The 21413-nt window shown below is 37.2% G+C and overlaps 1 protein-coding gene across 2 annotated transcripts in view; it reads left to right on the top strand.

Annotated features, from left to right (window-relative positions):
- The window catches only part of LOC120424502 (myb-like protein AA), a 51500-nt gene that overhangs the window by 28195 nt on the left and 1892 nt on the right, over window positions 1-21413 (top strand). For both annotated transcript variants that reach the window (XM_052709526.1, XM_052709525.1), the window contains exons 2-3: window positions 14401-16560; window positions 16631-17614. In XM_052709526.1, the coding sequence (XP_052565486.1) occupies window positions 14401-16560; window positions 16631-17614 (3144 nt within the window). The remainder of the gene's footprint in view (window positions 1-14400; window positions 16561-16630; window positions 17615-21413) is intronic.

Below are 21413 nucleotides of genomic sequence, written 5' to 3'. Positions count from 1 at the left end.
ATCGAACACATCCTAATATATGACACCAAAATTGATAATTAAATAAAATGATAATTAATAATTATTGTGACAAAAATGCTACAGTCAATTGATTTCTTGAATATTTAGATGGCGGCGTTGAAAAAGTAAAGAAATTTTTAAATCAAATCTCTAGATTATCAATATTTTAGTACAGTCCAGACCCGACTACACTCAACCCCCGGTGGTTGGTCACTTTTTCGTTTGACACTTTTTTAGTTTGTACCCCGTTGGTTGGTCAAAGTCAAACTAAAAAGTGACGAACACGCCGCTTACGCACACTATCAAAACACACGTTTGGTAGTGTGTGTGAACTCCGTGTAAAAGGGTGTCAAACTAAAAAGTGACTCCGTTCGTTTGACAACAGCTGGTTTCTTTTGATTTTTGAGGTATTTTTTTACGTTATTTATTGTTTATTTTATACCGGATATATTGAATTTTTAATTTGGTGAATCATATTTCAAACTAATATTTTCAAACTTTATACATGATGTATAGCGTTTTCCTAAATTTAAACATCCTTAAAGAAAAAATAAATACGTCAAAAATTTCAAAAATAAAAGCTCCAGCATATATTCAATTTTTGTACAGTTCCGTAGTAACAGTTCAATAGGGCAAATCTGCGAAATAAGCAGTCTATCCCTTTTGCTCAAGTGACAGCTCACATCACGTAAGAGGGGTATAGACTGCTTGTTTACAATCGCAGATTCGCCTTGTTGAACTGTTACTACGGAGTTTTTTTTAGTCAAAAATGTAAAATGATTTAAAAACATTCAAACATAAAAAAAAATCAGAAATTTTATTCCTTAAAACATATAAATTTGACATACAAACCTTTAAAAAAATAGGAATTCAAAAATTTGAAATTATAAATTGAAGAATTTAAAAATATAAACGTCAAAATTTTTAAATTCAAAATATCAAAAACTATCAAAAAAAATACATTTTTTAATTCTTTTTTATTTCTAAATTTTCAAATTCTTATACTTAACCTTATAGATTCTTGAATTCCTAAATTCTGAGCCTTTTTTAAATTAAAAACAGCACAATTATTAAATCATTCAATGTTAACATTTTTTTCACCATCTTAGGTTACAGAAAATCGGATAACTTTGGAGCATTTTGGACTCATATTGTAGGTTAGATAAATTTTGAGAGGAAAATAATACAAATCTAGAGATAAGCTCTTGACTTTCATATGTTTATAAGGCCGATGCAAATATTTAAAAAAGTTTTTGTCCCTCGGCCCTGGCCAAGGTCAAGGGGGGGGGCAAAAAAATAAAAAAATATAAAAATTTAAATAACAAGCCATAGTCTTCACATTTCAATAAAAAAAAGTGTTTTAAAATGCATTTTACACTAGTTCAGTTGCTTTGCAATCATTAGTTTTAAAAAAATCTAAGATCTGACAAAAACAAAAATTGTATCGAAAAAAAAGATTTTGCATCGAAAATTTTCAAAAAATCTTAAGATTTTTTAACAAACCCAAACATGCTAAAAATGATTTTAAACGCAGGAGAATGTATTTTAATTTGATTTCAGCTGGTTGCACTTGAATTTTCATTGAAATTTTGAAGTTTATTGTAAAAATATTTTTTTTGCCCCCTGATTTTTCGGGCCAATTTCGAAGGGGGGGGGGTGACAAAAACTTTTAAAAATATTTGTACCAATAACATGTGAAACACAACAGTTTATAGGACCTTTAAAAAAACTCTAGACTCTGTTAATTGAAATGTTCAAATGTTTTCACAAGTTTTAGAAAGCCTATGGAAAGGGATAAATAAATTTAGTAAGGAATTTCTTAAAGAACAATTCCAGAGTTTTTTTTTAAAGGTCCTATCAACATATGAAAGACAATAGTTCAAAAACTCTAGAATTATTGATAATCAAGTTTGAATTGAGGAAACCCCGAAAAATTCTCCCTTTTTAAATCGAACTCACAGAAAAATTAAAATTTCTAGTTAACAAAAGCTTCGACCAAATCAAAAAAGCAATTCAAAAGTTGTTAAAATTCCGTACAAATCCGTATAAAGCGTAAAATTCCCTACAAGAATTCCGGCCTGTTAAAAATCCGCGAAGACTTTCGAAAATCCGTATGGTAAGGAAAAAATCCGTACAGTTGGTAGCCTTAGGAATAGGGAAGGCCCCCACAAAGTTTGAGCCAAATCAAAAAATACAAATAAAATCGATTTCCGGTTTTGGTAGAGAATTGCTCATAAGCATTTTAATCTAAGACTTCAGGACCCGAAAGACTCATAGTTAAAAGCTCCTTAATAAATACAAAAAAATAATATATAAGACCATAAAAAAATACTTAAATTTGACATTCAGAATTTCAAAAATTGACAAATCTAGGGACTTGAAAATTTAAATACATTCGATTATTCAAAATCATCGCCAAAATTTCCCCTCTGGATAATTGAAAGTTTTTTTTTTAAATTCGTACTCTATAATTTATGTTAATAATTATTTATTGATTTGCCTTTTCACAAAATACATATTAATTTTAGATAAGTTAAAAAAAAAGTTAGAATTTTGCCTAAAACTCTTGAAAATAGTTTATAATATCTATTGCATTTTAAACTGAATACGAAGCACGAATCAAAAGTTTTCACATTTTATATGAAATTTAACAAGAAGAGTTTGAAGAAAAAGTTGAAGTTTTCAGCGGTGGTCTTATAAATTCTGCAACATTTTATATATTTGACGAATCTTTTTATACTTTTCGGCAAAGTTGTTCGCTGGAACACGAACTAAAAAATGCAAACATATAGTTGTGGTGTTCAAAACTGGCAGATTTACCATGACTCATTGTTAGATTATAAATAACTTTACAACCAACTTAGCTTAACAATATTTAAATTGCACTCAGAAATGGCAACACATTTTCAGTTGTTCTACAATTTTAACGCTATCTCATTCCATTCAATTACAATCCCGCATGCTCCGTCTCTTTCAACGAGCATGAATTTTCACTCCTTTTCACGCCACTTTTTTAATTGAGTACAACCAGAGAAGATAGAGAGGGAGATAAATAAAAACGACACTACGGCGGTGGTCGCTCGAATTGGTAGAACTTCAGTGGGTTTTGCTACTAGTGATGTTTCGCTGTGTATAGTTTGCGCTCCAAAACTGATCGCGTCCCCACTACATGCGCAAAGTGGGAATCGGAAAAGGTGTAAAATGTCCAGATCACTGACTAGCTAAAAGGGTAGGCGTGCAAGTGTTTGATGTTTTGGTCTCGTTCTCTTGCAGAGAAAGGAAAAGTGATGCAAAGCAATCCATGCAAGTGTGTTCGCTTGTTGTGAATGCGAACTAACGTTGCATTGCTAAATAGTTGAAGGTTGTGCTGTAGGTCTATGTGGTGTCCGTGTTTGGTTCAGTCGCGTTGAAGATAGTTTTGTCGGAGGTCAGCAGTAGTCAGTGTTGGTCATGTGTGAGCGTAGGAAATGCCGATAAAGGGCTCCATGTAGCAGCAGCAGTGCTGCCAATTGGACTGGAATAGTGGTAACTAAACTCAATAGAGATTTCATATTATACTGGAAACTCAACGGAAGATCTAATAGAGATCTCTTATCATATTGGTAACTCAACTCAACGGAAGACAAAATAGAGATCTCTTATCATATTGGTAACTCAACTCAACGGAAGACAAAATAGAGATCTCTTATCATATTGGTAACTCAACTCAACGGAAGACAAAATAGAGATATCATATCAAACTGGCAACTCAACTCAACGGAAGACCCAATAGTGATCTCATATCAAACTGGTAACTCAACTCAACGGAAGATCTAATAGAGATCTCATATCAAACTGGTAACTCAACTCAACTGAAGACCTAACAGAGATCTCTTATCATATTGGTAACTCAACTCAACGGAAGATCTAATAGAGATCTCTTATCATATTGGTAACTCAACTCAACGGAAGACAAAATAGAGATCTTTTATCATATTAGTAACTCAACGGAAGACAAAATAGAGATATCATATCAAACTGGCAACTCAACTCAACGGAAGACCCAATAGTGATCTCATATCAAACTGGTAACTCAACTCAACGGAAGACCTAATAGAGATCTCTTATCATATTGGTAACTCAACTCAACGGAAGACCCAATAGTGATCTCATATCAAACTGGTAACTCAACTCAACGGAAGATCTAATAAGGATCTCTTATCATATTGGTAACTCAACTCAACGGAAGACAAAATAGAGATATCATATCAAACTGGCAACTCAACTCAACGGAAGACCCAATAGTGATCTCATATCAAACTGGTAACTCAACTCAACAGAAAATCTAAAAGAGATTTCTTATCATATTGGTAACTCATCTCAACGGAAGACAAAATAGAGATATCATATCAAACTGGCAACTCAACTCAACTAAAGTGCCTAATAGAAAGAGGGGACACGAGAAACTGAGAACCCAGCGATTTTCTGTCAAAAAATTGAGCACCTCCAAGATCTTACACACCAGGTGTTTACAATCTCCTCTTTGTTCATAGGATTTGTCAAAAAATGAACACCTTCCATTTAAACGCTTGGTAAAATTTTAGTGACCAACTGTGAGTGACATTGCATTTTGAGTGCCTTGTCCCCACTTTCTATTAGGCACTTTAAACTCAACGGAAGACCCAATAGTGATCTCATATCAAACTGGTAACTCAACGGAAATCACATTGGAGATCTTGGATCAGCTCTACAATGCTGAAGCAAGCCTGATGAAAATTACAAGTCACAACCCCAGTCCAATAAGATCATGTGAACCAACCAACAGCAAACAAAAAGCAACTCCAACCAGCAATACTGTACCCAAACCTCACAGGCAGTGGCGCTCCAAGCCGAAACACACACACACATGCACCGTACCCTGCAACTGGACGCGCAGCGGCTGCACCAAAACATATCATTCAGCAACGTGCAGAGCAACAACAACAACAAGCCCAACGATTCCGCAGCTTTCCCAAAAAACGGTCTGCCGCCTGGCTTCTTGAACACGTGTGCGCCTGTATGTGTGTGTGGTCGTGTACCGAGCATAAATACCGCCCTGACAACGTACAGCCCGCAACATGCTATGCTATTATTCAGCACAAATGCCGCACCACTACAACGGCAACGGGTAGTCACACAACTACAGACGCAAGGGTTCCGTAGCGGTTTCACCGCTTGCGACTCGGAACTAGGATACACAGAGGCTAGCAGCGGCAGTGTTGTAACGGAGTGACTACGAAGAACCCCGAAAAAAAGAGCGCCAATGAGTTTGTAACCTTTGTGCAGCCAGAACGCTTGAAGAGTCGAGCAGGGCGTTATCAAGAACAGACGCCGCCGCCCAACGCGATCCGGGTAATTACTTCAGCAACTGTTGCGAATTCTTCAACCAACTTATCATTCGCGACGCGTAGTTCTGGGTCTGGTCGCGCGCGTCGTACGACGACGACGACCGGTACTCGTATGTGTGTGCGGGGCACAAGCTATTGCGTCATGCCCCCGCGCGCATTTTCAGCTCATGTCAGCAGAACAGTCGAGACAATGAACGGCAAGAGCCAATTTTGACAAGTGGGTTGTGTTGTGTTGGATGTTGAATCGTCGTGCAGCTTGCAGTTTATCGGAGTTATTATCACTTGCTGGCGAAGGAGAAGCGGCATGAAGAGTCTATAGTCCTTTCAGCTGCGATGTGAACCCCGTGTGTGGAGTGCGAGAAGAAGCAGCAGCCGTCAATTGAGTTGGTACTGTCATCACTCGGATTGCCTTTCGCTCATTTAATAATTCAGCATCGAGAGATGTGTGTAGCATCTCTCTGTGAGCCACTTTCGGAAGAAGTGCCCGAAAAGTGCAGCAGCAGATGAAGACCCGGCGTGGAAGCGCAGTGACAGATTCGTGGCTTATCTTCTACCGGGAGACACACAGCCAGATAACCTACAATTTTATCTGCTACTTCTGGTACTCTGCATATGTGTCTCACGCGCTCGGTAGAGCGGATACTTTTTTGGGGAGAGAGTGCGTGTGTGTGCTCACAAAGAGTTCAAGTGTTCTACGTGAAGCTGCTGCTGCTTGGAGCAGGAAGCAAACTTTCAAAGTAAAAAGTGTGTAGTGGGAGTGTGAATGGAGTACTTTCCCTTTCATGCTTTCCGAGTTCGGTTTTTTACTTTTAGAATTTCTCGATTTTAAAGACTTGTATGTTTCTAACTAAAACAAAAATACTCATTTTATCAAGTGGAGAGCTCAACCTAGCTGAAATCAACCTAGATTTCTCGAATGAAGCTTTTACATTGTGGTCATGCAAATGTGTGACCAGTTTTTTTAAGCCTGTAATTCAAATCATTCGCTCAACAACTTGGTCTTGGCGGTCTCTATTGTAAGACACCTACTCGGCTCAAGGCGTTCGAAGGCTTGAACAGTGAGGCGATCGAAACCTTTTCTACACCTATCCCCCATCCATTTCGGGATTCGAACTGACGACCTTTGGATTGCGAGTCCTACTGCCGACTTAACCATATCGTAGTCTTTTGCAGGTGTATTAAGGTGATGCCTTAGAGTTTTATATCATTTCGGCACTTCGGAATGTCGATGTACTCCAACGTATTCAGGAATATCTCCGGTAAAATTTGACCACATTTTCCCCCTTTCTGTCAGTTGAAAATATAGACAAATCTGGATCTTTTGCAACAGAAAGCGTCCAATTTGATCAATTTTTCCAAATGTTGAGATTTTTAAGAAAAAAGTGTTAATACCCTCAACTTAAAAACAATTCAAATTTAGTTTGGTTAAATTGAAGCTAGATGTCGTAATGGCTGATAGGACCTGTTACCTATCCTTTCCGATTATCTATCCAAAAGAATGTCGGATGATGGGCATAGTTTTCATTTAGAAAAGTGAGATCCGGATTCTGAGCGAACTGAGTGATATTTTTGGTCACAAACATACACCAGTCGATTGGTATACATGAAGGTGGGTCTACGAGCTTTCTGTGAAAAGTTCATTTTTATAGCAGGGTTATATAGTCTTACCTCAGAGAGAAAGACAAATCAAACCATCCACATTAACGACCCCCGGGTCTTTTGTGGTCTCTATTGCAAGTTTCTGCTCGACCCTAGGAGTCCGAAGGCTTGAATGAGGAGAGCACCGAAACCTCTTTCTACTCCAAGGAACCTTCCACCCCAGTGTTTGAACTGACGACCTTTGGATTGCGAGTCCAACCGCCGCCAGCGATTCCACCGGAGTAGGTTTGGTTTGGTGTGTTGTTTGTACTTATGGCATGGAGACGACTCCTACACCTGGAATGACTTAACGGCCTAACAACCAAGGCCGGGACCGACATTTTACTTCCTCATCCGATGGAAGGTTGCAGCAGATGGGAATCGAACCCAGAATCATCCGCTTACAAAGCGGACATCGTAACCATTCGGCCACGCACTGCCAGAAAGACAAAATAATGTTTTAATTCTAAATTCCGTGAAGTCTCAATTTTTTTACAGGGATGCCAGATATCTAATTTATTCCAAATTAAAACAATGATTTTTTATATTATTAAATTTAATTTTTAAACATTTGGATGATTATACTAAAACTTGAAAAAATATATATTTTTTTTATTTCGAGCTCGATTATAAAAAGTGCCAAAAGTATTACAAAGTGTCTAAGATAAAAGCTTAAGACTGATTAGGTTTCGCTCAAGTATGCTACTGCTTTAGCCAACCAAAAAATCATTCTTGTATTTCACATATATTAGTTTATTTTTTTAAAGCTACATTCATTTTTTAAAGTACATTCAAAAAATAAACAAATATTTGAAATAAGAGCATTTCTGATTTCTTGGGTAACTTTGGCCAAACTTAAGTATGTAACATTAGGGTGTAATATCAAAATCGATTTTCCAGCACAGCACTTTTTCCAGTTCCTTTTGGGGTCCTAAACAACTTCCCAAAGTTTGGGCATGATTGGTTTAGTCCTCACTTTGCGCAAAGCGATTCAATTTTCCATATAAATTTGTATGGAAAAAACCATTTTTTTGAATTTTGATATTTATAAAATCCACGTTTCAAGCTGTACTAAATCCGGATTCATATTCGGATGCTCTGAAAGGTGCTCTACAACTTTCCCGAAAAGAGTATGGTGCTAGCATGTCCCTGAAAGAAGATACAGCGTCCTCAAAACTCGTCTAAAACGTGATTTTCGAGCAAAAAACACGTTTTAGACGAGTTTTGAACACGCTGTATCTTTTTTTAGGAGCAAGTTAGCACCATACTCTCTTCGGGAAAGTTGTAGAGCACCTTTCAGAGCATCCGAATATGAATCCGGATTTAGTACAGCGTGAAACGTGGATTTTATAAATATCGAAATCCAAAAAAATGGTTTTTCCCATACAAATTTATATGGAAAATTGAATCGCTTTGCGCAAAGTGAGGACTAAACCAATCGTTCCCAAACTTTGGGGAGTTGTTTAGGACCCCAAAAGGAACTGAAAAATTGCTGTGCTCGCTAAATTTGGACAACTATATTTTTTTCCATACAACCATATTACACCCTAATGTAACATGGTATGTATGGTGCATAAAAAATTTTACATTTTACACTAGTTCAGCTGTTTTGCAATCATTGGTCTTCAAAAAATTTAAGATTTGACGAAAACAAAAATTTCAATGAAAAAAAAACTTCTTGCGATACTAAAGCTCAAAATTTTTAAAAAATTCAAAAGATTTTTAAATTAACCCAAACATGCTTAAAAAAAATCTGAACGCAATGGAATGCCTTTCAAATTGATTTCAGCTGATTGCACTTAATTTTCCATTGAAATTTTGAAGCTTTTTGAAAAAAAGGCAAAAGCCTCTGATTTTGTGGGCCAATTTTGAAGGGGGGGAGAGACAAAAACATTAAATAAAATTTGTACCAGCCTAATGGACTTAAAAAAAAGAAAGACTGGAATTTTTCAGTTTAAATTAAATTTTAAGTGGCTATATCTTGAAAACGGCACACAATATACAGGGTTGTTACGGACGGCGCGGATCGCGCGGATGGCGCGGATGGCGCGAATCGCGCGGATCTGGCGCGGATTTGCTTGGTAATTTTGCTCAGGCGCGGATTTCGCGCGGATAGCAATTTTGATAAACAAAATAATTGCGAACGATAGAATTTCTTTCAATTTACAAAGGAAAATATTATTAGGAATTAAATAAATTCAATCTTTTTCGTTGAGTGCAAAAACATCAAATTCTTAAAAAGTTGTTAATGATGAAAATTTTCTTCTAAAAATTATTGATTTTTTTTCTTAATACGAAACATCAAAATAATCTTTAAGGAGCGATTTTTTTTTAAATGTATTGAGATTTGTTATATAAATTTAACATAACATTACAACTCATTATTTTCAAAACATCTGCTTAAAAACTCATATTAATAACAACTTTATTAAAATCAAAATAACAAAATTCGAAAAATTACAGAATTTTAAAAATTTTAAGCTAAGAAACTTTTTAGATTTTCTAAGTTTTTTTAATATAAAAATTTAAATTTTCAAATTTTTGGTTCGTTGAAAAAATGAAAAATTCTGTTGCCACTCTGATTCAGGTTGAATTTTAAAAAAATAAAAAAAAATAAAAAATCTGGAATTCAACAATTTGAAATTTCAGAATTTACATATTCAAATAATAAAAAAAAGAATTCATAATTTTAAAAAAACGTTAAAAGTACGAATTATTAAATTAAAATTACGAAAATATTATGATTGTTTTTTTTTTTTCAAGAAAATTCTTAAGTTATGTAATTATGAAATTATTAAATTGTGAAATTATTAAATTATTAAATTATTAAATTATTAAATTATTAAATTATTAAATTATTAAATTATTAAATTATTAAATTATTAAATTATTAAATTATTAAGTATTAAATTATTAAATTATTAAATTATTAAATTATTAAATTATTAAATTATTAAATTATTAAATTATTAAATTATTAAATTATTAAATTATTAAATTTTTAAATTTTTAAATTATTAAATTATTAAATTATTAAATTATGAAATTATTAAATTATTAAATTATTAAATTATTAAATTATTAAATTATTAAATTATTAAATTATTAAATTATTAAATTATTTAATAATTTAATAATTTAATAATTTAATAATTTAATAATTTAATAATTTAATAATTTAATAATTTAATAATTAAAATTATTAAATTTTTAAATTATTAAATTATTAAATTATTAAATTATTAAATTATTAAATTATTAAATTATTAAATTATTAAATTATTAAATTATTAAATTATTAAATTATTAAATTATTAAATTATTAAATTATTAAATTTTTAAATTATTAAATTATTAAATTATTAAATTATTAAATTATTAAATTATTAAATTATTAAATTATTAAATTATTAAATTATTAAATTATTAAATTATTAAATTATTAAATTATTAAATTATTAAATTATTAAATTATTAAATTATTAATTTATTAAATTATTAAATTATTAAATTATTAAATTATTAAATTATTAAATTATTAAATTATTAAATTATTAAATTTTTTAATTATTAAATTATTAAATTATTAAATTATTAAATTATTAATCTATTAAATTATTAAATTATTAAATTATTAAATTATTAAATTATTAAATTATTAAATTATTAAATTATTAAATTATTAAATTATTAAATTATTAAATTATTAAATTATTAAATTATTAAATTATTAAATTATTAAATTATTAAATTATTAAATTATTAAATTATTAAATTATTAAATTATTAAATTATTAAATTATCAAATTATTAAATTATCAAATTATTACATAATCAAATTATTAAAAAATCAAATGATAAAATAATTAAATGATTAAATTATTAAATTATTAATTAAATTATTAAATTATTAATTGTATTTTGATTTTTCAGAGTAAAATTTTGGCGAGAATTATCAAGTATAAAATCGCTAGTTTCCTGCGCGGCAACATCCCGCCGGAGTTTGTCGATGGTACAATAGTACTCGTGAAAAAGAAGGGTGCCGGTTCAACCATTAAATCCTATCGCCCTATCTCGCTCCTTAACACGGATTACAAGCTTCTCTCACGAATACTAAAGTGCAGGCTGGATCGTGTGATGCGAGACAACCAGATCCTCACCACATCTCAAAAGTGCTCCAATGGCGACAAAAACATCTTTCAAGCTACACTCTCACTCTAGGACAAGGTCGCGCAGCTGAAGGAGAGAAGACTGTTCGGGAAGCTCGTCTCGTTCGATCTCGATCATGCCTTTGATCGGGTCGATAGAGGTTTCCTGAAGAGAACTATGCGAACGCTTGGTATCAACCCGCGCTTGGTTGAACTGCTGGACAAAATCGGCCGGCTGTCCACTTCCCGTGTTCTGGTGAACGGTCATCTGTCACCGTCATTCCCGATCGGACGCTCCGTCCGTCAAGGGGATCCTCTCTCGATGCACCTCTTTGTGATCTATCTCCACCCCCTCATCAAGCGACTCGAGCAAATCTGCGTTGGCTCCAACGACTTGGTTGTTGCCTATGCCGACGACGTATCGATCATCACCACGTGTGCCGAGAGAATCGAGAGAGTGAAGGAGCAGTTCGAGAACTTCGGGCGATCAGCTGGTGCCAAGCTCAATGTTCGAAAGACGATCTCCATCGACGTAGGCTACATCAACAACAACAATCGACTCGCTGTGCCCTGGCTGCAGACAGCTGACAAGGTCAAGATTCTCGGCATTGTGTTCGTGAATTCAGTGCGACTGATGGGCAAACTAAACTGGGTCCCGCTGGTAGGGATGCTCACTCGGCAGCTCTGGCTACACCGAATGCGTACACTAACACTTCAACAAAAGGTCGTACTGCTGAACACGTTCATCACTTCTAAACTATGGTACGTAGCATCGGTGTTAGCAATCACGAAGGCAGATGTTGCCAGACTCACACGGCTAATGGGATCATTTCTGTGGGCCGGCCAGTGCATTAGAGTGCCGATGCAGCAGCTCGCGCTGCCAGTCGAGTTGGGGGGTTTGAATCTGCATCTACCTGCGTTCAAATGTCAAGCCCTCCTCGTCAACAGACATCTACGCGAGATCGAGAACTTACCCTTCTACAACTCTTTTGTGAGTTCTACACGGAATCCCCCAAACTTACGGATAGTTCCAACCAACTGTCCGTGTCTGAAAACAGTCTGCAGCGAGCTCCCTTACCTCCCCAGTGCACTCCAAGCGAATCCCTCGGCCAATCTTCTCCACGCTCACTACCTGAACAAGATCGACAAGCCGAAAGTGATGCTGGAAAACCCAACAGCAAACTGGAATCGAATCTGGCGAAACATTGCGGCCAAACACCTGACATCGTTCGAGCGCTGTCATTACTACCTGCTCGTCAACCGGAAGCTGTCCAACCAGCGGCTGTTGCACAGGATGCAACGGGCCGACTCTGACATGTGTCCCAACTGCAACAACGAACCAGAGGACATCCCACACAAAATCTCAACATGCCCGCGCGTTGCAGCGGCGTGGACCGTGCTGCAGAGAAGGCTAAGGAACATCGCCCAAAACAGAAACATCTCTCTCACCCATCTATTGCAACCAACACTTCTTGCAATTAGACGATCAGTTAAAGTTAAAGTGCTTAAAACGTTCATTCAGTTTGTCATCTTTGTTAGCAAGGATAATAATGTAATTGACATTAATGAATTAGAATTTCACTTAGATACTGAAGTTTAAGCTATTTGGTCAAGTAGTTTTTAAGCAATCAAAACCAATAAAACAACATTTTATAAAAAAAAAAAAAAATGATTCATTTTATGGTTTAAAATTTTAAAAAATTTTGAATTTATTTTTTTCCTTAATTTGTTTTCAAAGCAACGATATTTAAAGTGCTACAAAAAATGCTAATATTGTTTCAGAAATGGCAAAAAAGGTTCCACTTGGTGCAGGTGGGATATGAATCCACATCTGATCAACGGTACTGATCCAAACGCTTTCTGTATTATTCTTTTTTCGCTTGAAATTTCATTCATTATGTTACTCTCTTCTATGTTTGTTGCGATTTTTTTTATATGGCGCGGATTTCGCGCGGATTGGGTTTTGGGGTCGGCGCGGATCTGGCGCGGATTTTATTTCGACTTTTCCGTAACAACCCTGAATATAAACCAATCTATTATGGAGCAATTCTCTACCAAAACCAGAATTGAATTTTATTTGTATTTTTTTATTTGGCTCAAACTTTGTATGACCAAAGAAGCTATTTTGTGTCATTGGTTCACCCATACAAGTCTCCATACACGTGAACATTTAAACAGCTGTAACTTTTTGTGAATTTTCTGATCGATGTGATTAAGTTTTACATAAAAAAAAATTATGTAAAATTTTGTTTTGTATGAAATTTCGATTTTTTCAAAAATCACTGTTTTTTCAAAAAATCATAACTCGGCGGCAGACTTTTTGACCATACTTCCTACGGCGCAAAAGTTGCGGATTTTTGTCCACTAAAACATATAAAAAAATCTCGAATGTCAAAAAATACGTATTTTGGAAATTTCAGTTTTTTTTTTAAACATAATAAAAAAATCGGCATTTTTTTCCGTGTACCTATTTTTTCTCAATAGTCCTCAACAATACCAACAACTATGCCGAAGACACCAAATTGATCAGAAAATTCACTAAAAAGTTACAGCTGTTTGAATATTTACGTACCATTTTTGTATGGACAGCAGCCAAAATTGTACGGAGACTTGAGTGGGTGAACCAATGACACAATATAGCTTCTTTGGTCATAGGAAGGCCCCCACAAAGTTTGAGCCAAATAAAAAAAAATATGGGAAATTCTCGTATGTTTGATCGCATAAGCACTCGCACCTAATTCCATCCAATTGCCTAATTTTTGTTTGTTTTTCTGAATATTTCTCATCAATACCTGCAACTTTGCCGAAGACACCAAACCGATTCGAAAATTACATATTTTCGTATATTTATGTAAGATTTCTGTATGGACAGCTGCCAAAAGTGTGTGGATCCTTGTATGAGCTTCTTTGTTCATAGGGAAGGCCCCCAAAATGTTTGATCCAAATCAAAAAATGTATACGCACGAAGTTGGCCGATTTTGTAGACAATTACTCAAAATTTAGGGCAGCCCAAATCAGGCGTAAATTGCGCAAACTGCGGTGGGAACCAAACAGCAAATTTGCGAGACTGCACCACATCTAGGAACTCATCCTTTTATACTGATGATACAATCGTTCCGTGGTCAAGAGACGGTTCAGGGAGAGAGAGATCGATTTTTCCTAAGTAATAAGTGTACATTACATTTGTTACTTGAAGAAATAGGCATTCTTATTCGAAGATCTAACCTTCTTCCTCTTCCCGCCCTCAGGTATACGGATCGAGCACACAAGCAACCATTCAACCACAAACCCAGCAACAACAGCACCAGCAACACCCCCAGCAAAGCACGATGCAGATGAACGCGGTCCGGAAGATCAACAGCCTGCTGCAGAGCGGTGCCGTCAGCGTGACCGGAATTCCCGGCAACCAGCCCCGGATGATGCAGAAGAAGCCGCTGAACACGCAGCAGACGAGCGTCTCGATCACGACCACCAACAGCTACGTGTCGAAGCAGCAAAAGTGCTACGTTTGTGGCGATAGTGCGGGGATCAACGCGACGCTGCTGACGGAGGCTTCGACGGCCACTTCGCAGACGGAGTTTACGTCGAAGATTGCGAAGATCGTGGGGGAGGGCTACATGGTGATTATCGGGACGGACGATGTCGTGTGTCGGCGGTGCATCACGCTGTTCAACCAGATGGACAAGCTGGAGACGGACCTGGAGCACGTGCGGAACACGTTGACCAGTTATATTCACAAAAAGTATAACATCTTGGATGACGACCCGGGAATAGCACCGCCACCGGCAAAGATTCAGAAGCTTGGCGGAGGTGGAGTCGGTACGGCAGCGACGACGTACAGCATAAAGACGGTGAACGACTCGGGCCAGGAAGCGATCAACTCTTCGGGCAAGCTGTCGGATCTGAACAACAGTTCCGCGATGGACATCGAGAGTCAGTTGTCGAACATGTTCGACAAGCAACCCCAGCAGCAGCAGATTGTAACACAGCAGCAGATTCAGCAACCACAGCAGCAGCAACACATCCAGACGACAAACAACGGGGCGAACATCGTGAGCAGTACGGCACCGCCGACGACCGCGACGATCCGTCGTAACCCGATCAAAATGTACAAGTGCATGTCGTGCGACTTTAAGACGCAAGATTTGACCCAGTTCCAGCCGCATTACGAGCAGTGCAAAGGAAACGCCAACCAGCAACAGCAGCAACAGGTGACGAATCCAACGGCTACGGCCACGACGACGACCTCTTCGGCGTACCGCTGCAAGCTGTGCAAAAAGATCTTTGCCTCGGTTGCGCTGCTGAAGCAACACAACGCGCTGGAACATCAACAGAACGTCGTCCAGCAGCAGCAACCGACCGAGATCAAGATCATCGATCAGCAGGGCGGCGCGGGTACGACGATAACCCAGCTATTTGCGTGCAACATGTGCACGTACAAGACGCCGGACAAGCAAAACTACGACGACCATCTGCGCAAGCACATCAAGCTGAAACCGTTCAAGTGTCGCGTGTGTCTGATGCGGTTTGAAACCCGCGAGCAGGCCTCGATTCACGCCAAGAACCACCAGCCCGACTACTTCAAGTGTGGCATCTGCAACGTAACGTTCAACAAGCGTGAGCTGCTCATGAAACATTTAGAAACGCACGAGAACGTGAAAAAGCACGCCCCGGTGCAAAAACACACCTCGATCGCGTCGGTTCAGCAGTCCCAGCAGCAGCAGCAGCAACAACAGCAGATCATCCACCAGCAGCAACCTCAGCCCCAGATTCACATCAAGAGCGAGAGCATGCCAGTGGTGAACCAGGTGGCCGATTCGTCCACCCAGAAGCTGCTGCAGGCCTCGATCGACGAAGCGCTTCGGGACACGATCGGCGAAACGATCGACGCCAAGTCGATCCAGTTCCACTCATGCAACACCTGCTCCCTGACATTCCTGAACGAGAAGCTCTACAGTCAGCACATGAAGATGCACCAGGGTGGCGCCGTCCACACGCCCATCTCGACGATCGGCACCGCGCCGCAGCCCACCACGGTCACCACCAGCAAAAAGATGGTCAACGCGAACGCAGCCGCCCTCAACAACGGCCAGCAGGACCAGCAGCAGCAGCAGCACAAGCTGATGGGCGCCGGGACGTCCGCGAGCTCCGGAGCGACCCTGACCACGAGCCATAACAGCAACACCATCTCGGACGGGGACCTGGAGAGCATCTTCGAGAAGATCCACTCGGACAAGAGCGAGGTGAACGCGGCAGGTGGTGGAGGTGGCGGAGAGATGGTTATTACGAGCCAGGACAACGCAACCGGAAACATCACGTACAGCATTACGCTGGCGCAGGGACAGGACGGAGGGCAGACGCAAACGTACGTCCAGCAGCAGCAGCAGGATGGTGGCGACGGTAAAATGGTGAGTTTGGTATTAATGAGTTGCGTTTGGAGTTGCTAATGGTTGCTTGTTCTCTCTCTCTCGATTTCAGATCCTCCAAAACCAAGGTCCGATCGATATGCCAACGCTCGACCCGGGTGAAGACCAACAGCAGCAGCAGCAGTCCAAGCAGGACCAGCAGATGAACATGCCCGTCAGCATGCCCAGCTTGGACGACGACGGCGAGCAGTCGCAAAACAGTCAAAACTCGAACGCCGAGGGAGTGCCGCTGGAGCTGGAAGGCATGCAGGACGAGAACGGCCAGCAGATCAAGTTTATTTTGAACGAAAATGGGCAGATCTTGCAGCTGGACAATCACATCTTGACGACGGACGCCGACGGAAACCAGATTCTGGTTCAGGGCGCGGACAGTGAGCACATCCAGCAGCTGCTGCAGGGCGTCGGCGTGTTGATGCAGGGTGGTGAAGGACTGGGCGAGGGTGAAACGCTCCAGATGATCGGCGGAGATGGCCAGACCGGGCAGATGATCCTGGTGCAGGGCGCCGACGGACAGGAGCAGTTGATCGATGCTTCGCTGCTGAACGCCGACGGAAACATTGTGATCCAGCAATCTCAAGAAGGCGAACTGAACGCCGAAGGGACTCACATTACGACCGAAGACGGCCTCCAGATCCCGGTGTCGTTCACCACGTCCGGTGAGGTGGACCAGGAGGGCAACCTCACGGTGGCAATGTCCGGCGGTGAAGGCGGCGAGCAGCAGATCCAACTACAGCTGCAGCAAGCCGAAGGTGACGAACAGCACCAGCACATCGAGGGCGTCGACGGTCAGCAGCACGCCATCCTGACCGAAGGCGGTCACATCATTCTGCACCAGCAGCAGGATCAGCAGAAACAGGACGACGAAGCGGTGGACGAGGCCGCTCAAGCCCAGGCAACCGCCCAGACCACCTCGAGCTCAACGGCCGGCAGTAGCAGTGCGGCGGCAGCGGCCACGACTTCGGCCAGCGGCGCCGACGAGCAGGGAATGTTCAACTTTGATGAACTCATCCAGCCTCAGGTGGTAATCAAACAGCAGGTAAGGCGAGATTGATTCTAAGACCCCACACCAAACAAAACAAACGCAAGTACATTCTGTTTTGTGTTGTTTTGGTTCTTTGTTGTATAGTAAAGAGAGAGGGAGAAAACCCGGAAAATTTGAAGGAAATGCTTAAGAAATTGTGTGTTTTTTTTTTCGCGAACCTCCCTCATTTTTAATTAATTTGAACACACTAATTTAAACGCACTCGTAGTAGCAACACACGTTCTGTAGATGACTTTGTTTAACCCTCCTCCCCGCTCGTTTGAGACCCCGAAAACCTGATCGCTGAACCCCAGTAACACACACACACCCACACATGTAAGCGCTGCACCGCCCCCCCAAAATCGTGTTAAATCCTTACTAAAATAGAGTTGAATAAAATGGAGAGAAAAAAGGAGACCCGAAAAAAAATCAAGTTACTGTTTTTTTGGTTAGGAGAGCAAACACCTAAATTAAGACACACTTTGAGAGGAAGCATACAAAATAAAAGCTAATTTAATCGATAGGGCGGTAACACGCGCATTAGGAAGCAAAACAAAAAAGTAGTTTATTAGTTCGAGACAGACAGGCAAAAGCAGCAACTGCGGCAGCAGCCAGTTGAATTTGGTGTAAAACTTGAAATTACTTTCTTTTTTTTATCAATAAAGATTTCAAAAAGGTACACCACAAAAAGGGTTTGGTTTCTGATTCTGTAGTTTGTTCTTTTCTGTGACTCGGTTGGATGTTCAAACTGTTTTAGATTTGGTTCACCCCCACCCTCTCTGTGTTCCACACATCCGAACGGTCCATTTGTTTTCTGCATGTCTTTGGTGTCCTTAAAATTGCTAACTCAATGTTTCACAGTTGAGAAAAATGTCGTCCAAAATCGTTATCCTAACATTGCCATTATTTTCCGACTAAAAACCGACAAATCTTCATTGAATTAAACAAATCTCTATTTTACATACGTCGACGTTCAGCCGAATGTTATTAGCTAAGTACGGAGCTCAGAAGGAATGCGGTCAAGAAAAGTTGCGCATTCTTTTACTGAAAATCAGACAACTTGGGAGCATTTTTGGAGTCACTTAGGATAACCGACTGAGAACAGTATTAAATTTTTTGAAAATCTCTAGATTTTTTTATTTTTCAAATGGTTACATTTTTAAACTTAATTTTTGAATATTTAATATACCTATCATATTTATTTTTGCAATTTCTGAATTTTGTAATTTTCCAATATATATTTTTTTTGAATTTATGAATTTTGGAATTTTTGAATTCAAATTGATTTGAATTTGATTTTTTAAATATCTGATTTTTAAAATTATTGAATTCCCTTTTTAAAATATTTCAAAATTTAGGTATTTAAAAAATCTGAAATTTTAGAAATACATTTATTCTAAGATTTAATAATTTTAAAATTAAAAGAGGGATTTGAAAATTACAAATTTGTTATATTCTAAAATTTAATAATTTTTAAAATTTAAAAATTGAATTTTCAAATTCAATTTTTATATTAAAATTATGAAATTTTAGAATAAATGTACAGTCGTTGTTCGGTAACTGGGCTGCTTTTTAACTGGGCGCTCGATAACTGGGCTGTAGACCAGTTAAAAAGCAGACAAACGTCAAATAACCAAAACAAACCGAAATGACCGAGGGGTTATTGGATGCCAAAAGCCTGTTCAATAAATAAAAAAAACTTTTTTCAAACTTTTATTTAATTTCAAGTCACAATTAAAGAAATATGAAAAGCAAGCATTGTAAATAAAATTGAGTAACTTTAATTTTTATATTTCATCAGGAAATATTATGCATCGGTGGTCCCCTCGTTATTTGTTCGTTCAGCCCAGTTAGCGAGCAGCATTCGGTGACTGGGCTACGTTCTCAGCCCAGTTACCGAACAACTAGTGTATTTGTAAATTTTCAGAATTTTTAAATATCTGAATCTTGTAATTTTTTAATTAAAAAATTTTTGAATTTATGGTTTTTTGAATTTTTAATTAAAATTTATAGAATCTATAATTTTAATTAATATTCATTGAATTTATGATTTTTTTTAGTTTTTGAATTCAAATTAATTTGATTTAATTTTTAAAGAACATTTTAATTTCAGAATTTTTAAATTATTGAATTATCATTTTGATTTAATATAAGGATTTGCAAATTCCTATTTTTTTAAATTTCTGAAAATTCTATAATTTAAAACTTTAAGATTTTCATTATTTGAAACTTCAAGATTTCAAAAATCAAATAATTAAAAATAAAATCTTTCCAAAATTCCTAAACTCAGAAAGTTAAAAAAGTAGGAATTTGAAAATCCTTAAACTAAATCATAATGATAATTCAATAATTTAAAAATTCTGAAATTAAAATATTCTAAAAAATTAAATCAAATTAATTTGAATTGAAAAATTCAAAAAATCATAAATTCAATGAATATTAAGGGGTTACATACATGTAGAAAATCTCAATATTTCATAATTCCGAATATTTATTAAAATTTGTGGTGAATACTCTCAAGACAAATTCCGTGTGCATGACAAAGTCCGATTTTGAAATTTTGTTTTTTAAAAAATACAAAAATCAAAAACTGACGAATTTTTATATGAAAAACACAAAAATATTTTTATCTTTTTTTTTTAAAATAAGCTTATTTAAAATCGGCCTTCGTCATGCACACGGGACCGGTTTAATGAGTCTTCACCAAAATTTTGAGCCGATTTGGTCAAAGCAGTGTTGAGATATCGTGGCACCCGTTTTTTGAAACAGCTAACTTCAAATAGCTATATCTCGTCAAATATACAACCAAATGTGCTCAAATTTATTTTTTTGATAGATGAAAATGTATATTTTAATGCCCTGAAAACTGATTTAAAACAAGTTTAAGCGTGTGCTCAAACCAACCTCTGAATTTTTTGCCGATTTACATGTATGTAACCCCTCCCCTCAATTAAAAAATCATAGATTCAATAAATTTTCATTAAAAATTCTAAAAACCAATTGATGTTTTTAACTGTTACAATACATAATTTTATTTATGATTTTGTGGATTTCGAATATTTGCCTGTATGATTTTTTTTAAATTTTAAAACGAACGCTCCCTAAGGACTAATAGTTGAATTCCATAAATAATTGTTTTCGAAAAAAAAAAATGTAGCACGAGTGTTCAAACAACAATGCATTTCTGAATTTAAATGGGAGGATCCCCCGGTTTGTTTAGGAAATTAATCATTTTTGTGACCTTAAAAAAAAGAGTTATTCTAGAGTTTTTTTTACATCAGAAACGAGTAATATTTTCATGTAATTTTACAGCAAGTGTGGCCGAATGGTTACGCTGTCCGCTTTGTAAGCGGATAATCATGGGTTCGATTCCCATCTGTACCAGCCTTCCAACTCTCTTAAATTACGCGCTTTTTCAATTCGACTATTTACACGAAATATTTAATTGCTCATTCCCATTTTTCGACAAGTTTTAGATGACAATAAATGCTGTGGCAGTGCTGCCATTTTTTCGAAATAACATGATTTTTGATAAATGTTGAAAAGAGTAGAATAGTTTCACAAATAAAAACCAAAAAGGAGTCAGCTGTAACACCATTGTCGTGATCGGGGACTTTCTTTTATAATAAAAACACAGATATTTTGCAATTAACAAACAACACGTCTTATTCCACAGAAATTAACCACAAAACTGATTTGACAATAGGCCCCCAAAACCAAAGCTAAAAACTCGATTCGCCACCTACATTCGAGTAGGAGAACTTTGGTGCAAGGTTACGTTTACGTTTTTGCGCGATAAGTGCAAAGGCGAGTG

The sequence above is a fragment of the Culex pipiens genome, chromosome 3 (genome assembly GCF_016801865.2).
Source record: "Culex pipiens pallens isolate TS chromosome 3, TS_CPP_V2, whole genome shotgun sequence".
Taxonomy (NCBI): Eukaryota; Metazoa; Arthropoda; class Insecta; order Diptera; family Culicidae; genus Culex; species Culex pipiens.
This window is presented reverse-complemented; position numbering and strand designations above follow the sequence as displayed.